The 12265-nt window shown below is 36.7% G+C and overlaps 1 protein-coding gene across 4 annotated transcripts in view; it reads right to left on the reverse strand.

Annotated features, from left to right (window-relative positions):
• LOC100116911 (exocyst complex component 8) overlaps window positions 1–12265 on the reverse strand; it is a 342632-nt gene that overhangs the window by 36877 nt on the left and 293490 nt on the right. For all 4 annotated transcript variants that reach the window (XM_031921075.2, XM_031921081.2, XM_032601342.1 and 1 more), the window contains exon 8: window positions 8809–9225. In XM_031921075.2, coding sequence (XP_031776935.1) covers window positions 8809–9225 — 417 coding nt within the window. The remainder of the gene's footprint in view (window positions 1–8808; window positions 9226–12265) is intronic.

Below are 12265 nucleotides of genomic sequence, written 5' to 3' on the forward strand. Positions count from 1 at the left end.
TGATGCTCGCGTCACACTGCCACTCCCAGACTCTTTCATCAACATCAATGAATACCTGCCCCCTGATGTACATCGTCTTGGCGTGGCTACAAGAGCTGCAGCCGGGATCGGCTGTTCCACGTTTGTGAGGGATGGCCGAATCTATATCAGGGCCAAAAATGAAGCCCGTGCCGTGATGATAACATCTGAGGAAGACCTCAAGAGTTTTTTAGATTCTCATACAAATTAACACCAAACATGCTCAGCCTGGAGGCTGCAAATCAACATCAACACCAACTAAAAAGTGTCCGCCTCATTCCACCTAGACCACCATCATCTTCATCGACATCGTCCACAACATTTGCATCTACTACCAAGATAACTCTGTCCGATGGTCTAAGATGCCTGCCATTTCAATGCTAACTCTTTCACGGGTCACATTGAGATGGTGAGGCTTTCCTTGTCCACTCGTCCCCTTTTTCACGTGATAGCTGTAACCGAGATCTGCCTAGACGATAAGATAAAATATATCCCTTTACTCGACAACTACTCTCTGTACAGACGTGACAGAAACAGGAACTGTGGAGGTATGTCCCTCTACATTCATCACTCACTCACAGCTAGCGTTATATCATCATCTGACGACACCTGGTCGGGCAAGCCACGAAAGCCGGAGTATCTCTTCTGTGAAATCTCCGCAAAGGGAGTCATGCCCATCTTTGTCGGCGTCGTTTATCGTCCACCCCATGCCCCTTCAATCCAAGGCAGTGATTTCATACAAAAACTAACTACACTCATGCATAATTATTCGACTAAGCTAATCATAGGCGATTTCAACGCCGACCAACTCTCCTCATCTGAAGATGCCAAGTTCATCAAGGCCCTCATTGAGGAGTACTCCCTTCAGTCGGTCCACTACGGTGCTACGCATCATAAATAGGAGTCCGACACCTGGCTTGACCTCTGCTTAATTGATGAGCAGGATCGCCTGCTCTCACACTTGAAGACAGACACTCCTTTCATAAACGGACATGACCTTATCACGGCCACTCTACGGATTCCACGCCACGTAAAACATACTCTTACAGACAATTCAAGGGAATCTGTGCTGAGAGGCTAATGCCGATAGGATAGCGGGTTAGGCTGCGCTAAATCATCTTAAGATAAATGTTCTCAAAACCAAAGCGATTGTCCTGGGTTCCCCCTACTACATAAATGCTTTACCATCTGTAGCTAATACCTCTATGAATGTAGGGGGAGCCCGGGTCAGCTACAAATCATCTGTGCGCAGTCTAGGGGTGGTGTTTGATTCTAAATTAACCTCGAAAGAGTATGTTACACAATTGTGTAAGCGTGCTCACTCTCTAATGTATAGACTATACTTCTTCAGAAAGAGCACCACTCATAATCTGCGCAAACATCTCGTGCAAGCGCTTCTTTTTCCAATAATAGATTATTGCTCGCTAGTATACTTTGACCTAACGCAAGAACTGGACACTAAACTTCAGACATTAGTGAACACGGGAATCCGTAACATCTATGGTGTAAGAAGGGACAAGCACATCACCCCTGACAGACGCGAGTTGCAGTGGCTTACCACCGCCGGACGTAGGAAGTACTTCATGGCTTGCTTTCTAAGAAAACTTTTCAATACAGCGGTACCATTATACATCACTGCCTATTTTGATTTCCACGTCGCACTTCGTCCTGTCAGGGGTGAGGTGACATCTTTGGACATCCCAACCTTCGCTACGGAGACGCTGAGGAACTCATTCCACATAAGCGCCTCATACCTATGGAATACACTACCTTCACAGCTCCGCGACAATAGATCCATTACACACTTCAAGAAACAAGCCAGACACTACTTTTTCACCCTTGAAAACACATAGCTTATTATCTCCACAGTCATCTCAGTCTCGCCTCACTCAACATCATAATTTATTACTTCACTACGTATTTATTTTTATAAAATTTTGTACAACACATTGTACATCAAAATAAATAAATAAAATCTAAAATAAAATCTCTCTCTCTCTCTCTCTCTCTCTCCATGCTGAATCACCGTTTCAAATTGAATAAATCAAATTATCAAAGTCTATTTGATAAATATATTTATCCACTTCTCTCCCCCATCAAGTACTCCACTGGATCAGGATAGTAGTTCCTGTTCTTAGGGTGGGCTATATGGTTATAGATTAGTAGTAAGACTGTTTTTCTCTCAAGAGGTTTTTCCTGCGTCGCGGGCGAAAGCCTGAGTGAATGCGGGAACTGAGCAGGGACGAAATGTGAAGACGGCTACGACTGCAGAGCACGTGCGCGTTCGGGAAGAGAGGGTCTTTGTTCACGGCGCCGCGTTTACGGCCCAGCGCTGCGCATGGCGCGGGTTCAGGTTCCGAGCGGCGAAAGCGCGCGCGTCACCGTGTTTACTCAGCGCCGGGCGCGGAGTCGAGTCCGATTTTTTTATAGCTTTTGGCGGAGAGAAAATTTCGAGATTTAGATGCATCGGCATCTGGCGATTCAAACCGGCGGACGAGACCCGGGATGAGGAACTCGAGTTTTGGGAACTTTGCGGGGGCGAGCGTCGCCCTGTGTGCTCTGCGGGGTCAGTCTGAATCGCGACACGGAGCTGAGAGCTTCGTCTTGTAGTTTTTGTTAAAATATAATTTTTGCATTTTCTAATTAAATACTTACGAGTTTTTATTTTAGTTTGCCTTTTAATTGTATAAGTTTTTATCCCTTTATTATTTTCAGTCTAATCGATTTTAGCTTGATTTCATTTTTTATAGTTTAAATAAATTTAGTCATTTTTTATTAGAGGCGCGAACTCCGAGCGCGTTACTGCTCCGGTGAGCAGCCACACTAGTGAATCTTCCACTCCAGAGGATAGAAAAGGCTTGCGTCCACTCAACTGGCAGATGCTGGTTGGTCGCGGGTCCATTATCGTTCTTTCAGTGTGTTTCTCACCTCCTTACTAACTCCGAGTCACGAATCTTACGCGGTTATATACTCACCATTCGTGGACCGTTTCAACAATGCAAAAATAGGCACCCAACTAGATATATTTACTAAAATAACAACTGATACTAATTAGCCTAAGTTTGAAGAGATAATAAAAAACCGCTGCCAATTCTTTAGCGCGTAGCTTCCTTCAACATTATGTATCGCTTTAATATCTAAACTAGCAGGGTTACCCCACTCCTAACGTTGCTCGGTTGATGTTAGGTATACATGTAAATAGCTTCAAGGAAAATTTAAAGAAAACGATATTTTAATGATATACACAAAAAATTAAAAGATTGCGCGAGTTTGATTATTTTTCTGTGCATGTTAATAACATAATGTGTAATGAGTTACAAATGTAATATAATAGTATGTATGTATGTCAATTAAAACGAAATTACATAAACTAAACCATACATTGTGAATTACGATTAATAAACGAACGCATTTATCGATAATCTATAGTATATAAAATGTATAAATAAAAAAATATATATACAGGGTGAGTCATTTTAATCTTTAATCTCAATTATCTCGTTGGCAAAGCATGCCAGCGAAAAAAGTTTCGGGTAAAAGTTTTAGGATTTTTCCCTGGCTATCTGATGATGACCTTGACAATGTCATTGAGCATGACCTTCAAGGTCATTTGAAGGTTAAGTCGATTTTTTCAAATAGAAACCCCTACTTTTGGCACCAGAAATGGAAAGAGTGGGAAATTTTACGTTCGAACATGTGATTTTGGAAACAAATCATCTTTTGTGCGCAAATTACCTTTGACATCAGCCGAACCCAGGATGCACCATCGAGGAGGTTGTCAAAAGGATTTAGCATCCCATTTTTTGTTTTATTTTTTTTTGTATTTTTTTTATTTGTTTTTTTTTCCCTTTTTGTTATTTTTTTGGTATTTTTATGGTATGTTAACTGGAGTTAACCATTGATTAATTGTTCGAAATTACCGCCGTTTTGTTAGATGCAAAGATCAAGTCGAACTCTGAATTGTCTTATGGTTCTAAGTAGAACATCTCGAGGGATTGCTGCACAAGCTGTATGAATGCGTTCGATCATATTATCTCGCGTTGTTGGCCGTTGAGCATAAACAACATTCTTAAGATATCCCCATAAGTAAAAATCGGGAGGGGTTAAATCAGGTGAACGAGGGGGCCAGGCAACTGGGCCACCTCGCCCAATCCACCTGACATTGTAGCGGGTGTTTAAATAATCACGAACAATGCGTGCATAATGTGGTGGTGCTCCATCTAATTGGATCCACATTCTTAGCCTTGTGGCTAGGTCTACATTTTCTAGTAATTCAGGTAAAATAATAATTATCGATTTACAAGAAGTAAAAAACACGATTAAGCTTTTCTACACTAATTTGCTATCTACATAACTGGTAAGAGTAGTTCACTCTCAAAAATTGACACTAATACAAAATAATGGAATGACTTAACTACATCAAGAATTTTGAAAATTAACACTAATACAAAATAATGGAATGACTTTGAAAATTTTTGAAAACTGAAAAAATTACGAAAATTTTAGAAAATATTGAAAATTTTTTCATTTTTGAACGCATGTCACTCTCTTTTCATTTATGGGGCTAAAAGTAGGGGCTAAAAGGGAAAAAACAAATAAAAAAAATACAAAAAAAATAAAACAAAAAATGGGATGCTAAATCCTTTTGACAACCTCCTCGATGGTGCATCCTGGGTTCGGCTGATGTCAAAGGTAATTTGCGCACAAAAGATGATTTGTTTCCAAAATCACATGTTCGAACGTAAAATTTCCCACTCTTTCCATTTCTGGTGCCAAAAGTAGGGGTTTCTATTTGAAAAAATCGACTTGACCTTCAAATGACCTTGAAGGTCATGCTCAATGACATTGTCAAGGTCATCATCAGATAGCCAGGGAAAAATCCTAAAACTTTTTTCGCTGGCATGCTTTGCCAACGAGATAATTGAAATTAAAGATTAAAATGACTCACCCTGTATATGCGTGAAAGTTGTTTCATTGATCAGTTTGCTCGAATCTTTCGATATAGTATGATCAGTAAATCATAAACATTTTGTACGATAATATTCCTATAAGTTTATCTGTAATATTTTTCTAATATATTATTTGACGCAGAAAATCATAGTGTCAAAGCCGACTAAACTTTGGAAGGCAATATAAGTTAAATATATATATTTATACATATTTCTGATATTCACAAATTCAATCTGCGCATTTTTACGAATATGTATAAATAGCCGTGGAAGTAGTTAGCTAACTTCAAGGCCTGGTAAGATTAAGACTGGCGCATGTAGAAATGTGCTAATCTATGGATTTTAACAATCGTGGTGTAGAATTGAAGACCTATTCAGAATGAATATTTTGATAAGCGGTGAGCCTAAATCTTCTGAAAACGGACATTTTGAAAATCACCAAAAAACCATTGATTTTCGTGTTTACTTCTGTTCGAGACAATTCCGCTATTTGAATATATATGTCGCAAGACTATTTTTTACTCGAATTTAACGTAACAGTGGCAGGCCTCCCTGCGCAGTGATATTTAAAACTAGGCTGGAATGACCCATTTATTTATTTATTTTTACCCCCAAAAACACGCCCCGTTACAGTATTAATTACAAAAAATTACTGTATTTTTTAACAACAATTATAGTAAAATTAACTTATTTATATTTCAAATAAATTAACCGCAAGACACCCTTGAGATCTTTTTATAGTCATTGTAAAAGCCAAAATTGCACGGAGTCATCAACAAAATATTGTTATTTCCGAGTACGGGTAACGTAAATAAGAACATGTATTTACGGACAAGGAACACAGACTCTTTATTTTAATCGTACACGTCTCAGCTCATCAGCTGTCATGATCAGACTGAACATAAGCAACAACATTCGCGACACCGTTGTTTACGTTGGTAGGGGTCGCTATGCACGATTCTTGGCGTTCGAATCACGCAACGTTTGGGCTTGATCACAACAATATAATAACCGGCAAACAAGTACATTTTATAATTTATAATCTGAAGGTATATAATTATTGCAATGGCATTGTATAAAGTTCCTAGAAAAATATTGTGTTACTCAATATTTAGTTTGTGTAAAAGCATGTGGGAAGTGTGTTTTGATGCATTTTTAGTCGATAAATGGTGTTTTTGGAAAAAGTCCGTACGGATGTATGTGTGCGTATGTAGACGCCTGTATCTCAGCTTCTACTCAGTGGATTTTAACACACCAAGTCTCAATTTCTTTGTTTTCACTAGAACATTGTGGAAAAAGTCTGTTTTTACATTTTGTGTACGCGTTTTTTATAGTGATTTTTTAGTTTTGATATTTTAGTTTTTTCTAATAAAGTTATTAAAAAAGTTAATAAAAGTAAATTGCTTAGTATTTTCTTAAAAGAGAATAAAATTACCTATCTTTTTACCGCGGAAAATTGATATTATCGTTCGTCGTTCTTTTATTATATACCAAAAAGCGCAATTTTTAAAAATTGTTTTAACTTAAAAACTAAATGTTGAATCTTTTAAAACAAACATGATTATTGAAAGTTAAAACGACCATATTCCACATAAATTCATCGGATAGATCCTGAGAAAAACATCAAAAACTAAAAAAGGCGTTTTTCTACGTGACGCGATAACTGGAGTAAAAAAGCAAAAATCCAGTTTAAATTTTGGATTTAGTTAGCATTGTGACCTTGATCCCTTTCTTTGGGCTGTTTATGAAACCAGTTAGTTTCTAAGATATTAAGCTTCAAAATTTTGTTTTCTTACCCTGTATACTCTATATAACTAAAAACTGCATCGCTTGGGTCTCAGCTTCAATTTAATGGATTTTAATCTATACCTAGTTTTTGTTTTACTAATTCATTGACAACAAGATTTTCAATTACGCATGTGTGTTTTTTCATGGCGATTTTATGATCACTAGTGATTTTAGATGCGTTCCGCGAACGATCTTTACGATTATAACTCGGAAACTAAATGTTGAACTTTTCTTTAAAACAGCATGATTATCAAATGTTATTATAACTATAGGCTACTATAATTTTGTTATTTCATGGAGCATATCTGGAGAAAAACGAGAAGGAGGAATTTTAACTCCAACGTGCAGAGTTCCTTTTTCTGTTTGTTTCTCTTTGGCAATCGGCGCGCGTTATCGTGACGAATCAAACGATCGAGTGAACTTACCTGTAAGTGAAACCTTGATCACAATTGTACGAGCTGCCTCGTCCGAATAAATCAAATTGTAGTATCGCCTACTTCATGCGTTCTAGCCACAAAATTTTAAAGTAATATATATATGTATATTTAAATTCCTTTGTCTCACTCGTTACCATGCTATTTCTTCATTAATTTCAAAGCATACAAATTGTAAAACAAAACAGGGCTGGGAAATTTACAGTTTTTTTAATGTTCAAGGGAGGGCTTTAATCTATTCGGACGAGGCAACTCATACAATTGTGACCGAGGTTTCACTTACAGATAAGTTCACTCGATCGTTTAATTGTACTTCACTGCCTCGTCCTCTAGATCAAATTGTTGACGTTTAAAGCGCTCTTTCACAATTTGTGATTAATATTTTACGCCACTTAGATGGAAATCAAGGTTTCAAGCAATTTTTGCATTTTTTGCCTAGTTCTAATAATTTGTAGCTTATAAGGGATGCATTTACAACTAAAACTATCCAGATACATTTTTTTGTGAAATTTCCTAAATTTTTCAATAAAAATACTTTTAAAGCCCTATATGTATGTTAAGGCTACCTTATTTGCATTTTAAACCTTAAAATATAAAAATCTGAATGTTTGAGTCGGACTCAGACAACCTCAATACAGTAAAAAGATACCTTTCTATACTCCAAAAGTAGCTGTGAAGTTTCAAAATGGGCCAGACATTCTAATAGAAGTTATGTAGAAAACAAACATGATATAATGGCTAATAAGTGGTTTTACATTTAAATTTGACACTTATAACCTAGTACATTTCATGACTATTGATACCAACATGCGTTTGTTTATGTACTAGTAAAAATAAAGAAAATGAGACTTGGTGGATTGAAATTCACTATGTAGAAGCTGAGCTAGAGGCGATACGAACGAATGCACACACACATACACACACATCCATACGGACATTTTCTAAAAACACTATTTTTTGACTTAAAATTCCTTGAAACATATCTCCTACATATTTTTAGACAAACTCCAAAAATTACTATTACAAGGCTTCGTTAGGAAGAAAGCAAAAAACATAAAATCAGTCTATAAAAAAATTTGATGATGCATATAAAGTTAGGTTAGCAATAAGAGGTTTTCATTGAACTAACGTAATTGACGACATACACGTTCCGTTAGAAATACTTAAAACTTTAAAAATAAAGTTGATCTTGTATTGTGAGTTTGATTTTATTCTAGCACAAATGCGTGTAATGCGGAATTTCGCAACAGGTAGGAGAGCTCAGAGGTATATGGTATAACCTAAAGGTCATGATAATCGAATGCGTGTAATGCGGAATTTCGCAACAGGTAGGAGAGCTCAGAGGTATATGGTATAACCTAAAGGTCATGATAATCGAATAAATAGGGAAAGATATTTTAACCATATAATATTATTAAATTCAAATAATTATTAAAAAACTGTGAAATATAGTTCTCTGGCAGAAATAAATCTTAAGATTAAATAGGCTAAAAAATGCGTATAAAATTTTAAATATAAAATTTCGGTAGGTGCTTTATAACACATAAGCTAAAGTACAGTATGCTTACTTCATATAAATAAAAAAGTTTCGTTTGAATAAAGAAATAAATACTTCTTACCTCTCGATCAAGTTCGGATGTATGCAATAATGTTTGTAAGTGATGTACTTGGACACGCAGCACCAAAAAAAGTACTTCTTCGATTGTATTAATTAATTCATGCGTCGCAACATTAAGGCAATCTTCAAGTAGACCAATGTACATTTTTGAAAAAGTTAATGTATTATTTGTTATAGAAATCCAGTATTGATTTTTAATATAATACTCTGGCATTGGAATTCCAAGATAATCTAATTCAGAAAGTATTTTTCTAAGATTATGAGGCTTTTGAAAATAACTTGGCTTTAAAAAATCTTCGGCAGCACGTATTTTTACTGCTTCCATGAACTTTTCACCCGTTTCTTTTAAGGTTCGGCTAAGCGAAGTTCGTATGTGTCCATCCCATTGATAATAGAAATCTGTTCCTACTTGGGTTAACTATAAGAAAGATAAAATTATAACAATGCATTAGTTTTTTATGCAGCTTATAGAGAATTTTGCTATTTCTAGCAAAAATAACATTTAAGTTCTATTGCTCAAACTATTATCTGTTTTTAAAAGAGTCTTTCAAATATCTCGAATATAATTTTTTTTTTAATAAAGACTTATTAAATTAATATAACAATATAAGTGGAAATACTCATCTAAGTCATAAATAACACGGGTGTGCAACGCAGAGGTAAATCAGGTAACAGACTTTGATGATAGTAATGAAAATTCTAGTCAGATAAATTGGTTATGAAACAATCATTTAATAACAATTTCAAAGTACATTTTAAAAATGATTGCAGTTATTCTTACAAGTAGAGTTAAAAAATGTTTATTGCGTCGAAGACATTAGACAAAGTATATTGGAAATTGTACATTAGTAGTAAGAAAAAAATGTAGAACTTTATAATAAATCTAGATTAATAGCTATAGAAAACAAAAACCGCTGCGAAATTCTTGGCACTTAGCTTCCTCCTAATTAGATTTTTATTATTCCGTAAAGATAACATATCATTGAATAAAAACTAGATAAAATAATAAATATTTTGAGTAGGCTATCTATCATACTCCTTTTGCGAGGTTTTTATATTTATGCAGCAAAGGCAAAAATTATATATATATATATATATATATATATATATCCAGAAACAGTTTCCAATGCACCTGAATTTTTTCAGATTTTTAAATTACTTTTTACCAAAATGATAGGGAGCCAATGATATCAATTTTGGCAATTTTTGGGTTTTCAGCACAAATTAATTAATTCATAGCTCCTCAGAAAAGCATTTTTCACTATAGACATAGATATACTTTTTTTGTGAAATTGTCCCACCTTTTCAATAAAATACCCTTAAAGTCATATATATATATATATATATATATATATATATATATATATACATGCAGAAGCGTGTTGGGTATAAGGGCATGCTCCTCTATACGAACACTGACAGCCTCATCTATGAAGTCAGCGATGTAGATATGTATGCTATGATGAAGGCTGATCTTCATGAGTTCGACACTTCTGATTATCCAGCAGATAATCAGTTCAACATGTGGGGGCTCAGGGCACCCACCACCGAGGTCATCGGAGGAAGCAGCTCCTGGTGCCGAGGGCTGAATTTGAGTGAAGCAGTTTCCCCACTCGAACACCGGCAGCGCCGAGGCGCCACCGGCCAACCGCCTATGGGTGGCGAAGCGAGAGACGCTCTCGAGCTTCGACGCAACAGTTAGAACGAATTCGGCTCTCGAACGAGCTAGTCGCTCAAGACTCGGGAGAGATTTCAAGAGAGATTTCAAGAGAGATTTCAAGAGTATTTCAAGAGTATTACCAATAAATCCTTCAGAGACTATATTTTACTAAATTGACGCCTGCTCAGTTATTACATCTTCTCCAAGAGTCCTTCCTACAAAGATTAGAGCGCGAACACCTAGCGTTCTAACAAACATCCCTCTAGTCAATAATCATCAGGACTGAAAAGGAGTATAAGGTCACCTTAAGTCCACATGACGATAAGCAATACTTGATCCTCACTTAGTCTGACGAATACTCTACCATGGGGTTATCACATGATCGATGGATATCAACTTATCGAGGAAGCTGATGAGCCTACTGCAAGGAGAGTGAGATTTAAGGGTTAAAATATGGTTGCGAGGACAAATAAATTCAAACGGGAGATGATTGCAGCACGGTTGTCGAGTTGAAAAGGACTCGAAAACCACCTGTGAATATTTTTTCGGCGTTTTAAAAAAATTTTTTTAAGCTTTGTTTTCTAATTTTTACCCCTAAAATAAGGGATGAAGACTAATTGGTTATAACTATAGCACCCTGCAAAATTTCCATATCGTGCACCGTAAGAAAAAACAATAAAATTGCAGATTAAGAACAGCATGTAGAAAGAGCCCCATTCCTTACGGCACGTGTGAGCAGCCTCCCACACTAGAAAACTATCAATTCCTGCAAAATTGGATTCATTTAAGCCGTCTTTGGTGGGTGGTTATTAACTCATGCGCCGAGATGATTCCTTTTCAAGTTAGCTCCAAGGTATTTAGTTTTTGCTCCTCAAAAAATAAATCTGGTTTTGAAAAAGATTGTCTTGACTAGCTGCTTTCCAAAACTTTTTCTGGACTAGCTGCTTGTTCTTATTGACCGTCGATATTATGTTAACTAATGTGAATAATTGTTTGAATAAATAAAGGAAGTACATGAAGAGATAGTTAACTGTGGTTGCACCTCACAGGTAGAAGCGATGATTGAGCTCTCATTACTTCCAATAATAATAAAATGCTATTCTTATCAATCCAACGATTATGCGAACTATCAAATCCTAGCCATTTAACTCATACTACGTTTCTTCGAGACTGTCTCTACAAGATAAAAATCTGGATACTTCCTAAAACGGCTGGCCCACCTGGCAGGTAAGAGAGGAGCAACGGATAACTTGCCGATATTGGCAAGTTACCGACCATACAGCGCTAGCGTCGACTATGTATTAATCGACATGAGCGCAGGTAGATGACGTGCGAGTATAAAGCATCGGAGAGAGGGATAACCCTGGGTATTAAAGGAGCTCCGCTGCGCTGTCGGAGTCATTCGCCCTCTGATGCAGCAACCAGGCCGATACTATGAACTGCGGATCTCATTTACCGACCAATCGTCCGGATACTTAGTATGCAACAAGCATAACGCTCTCGAAAGGTTATCCGGGGAATTATCCCTCTCTCCAAATAGAATATCAGTTTGCCATCTGCTGTACATTATACACAAATATATGAATGATTCTTTTCTCTAATTAAAGTCTTTTCAACCTGATTTTATCCACCTCCCACCCCTTCGTCTTTCTCTTTCATGGTCAGGACTGCGGATCCCTGCCTTGACTAAGCCGGTAATACATAGATGTGGACGTGATATAGTGGGTCCTCTCGAAGCATCTCTTAATTGCGCAGACCATTGATCATCACCCGTAGTGTCGGATGATCCTTGGTCATT

The sequence above is a fragment of the Nasonia vitripennis genome, assembly GCF_009193385.2.
Source record: "Nasonia vitripennis strain AsymCx chromosome 1 unlocalized genomic scaffold, Nvit_psr_1.1 chr1_random0005, whole genome shotgun sequence".
NCBI classification, from domain to species: Eukaryota; Metazoa; Arthropoda; class Insecta; order Hymenoptera; family Pteromalidae; genus Nasonia; species Nasonia vitripennis.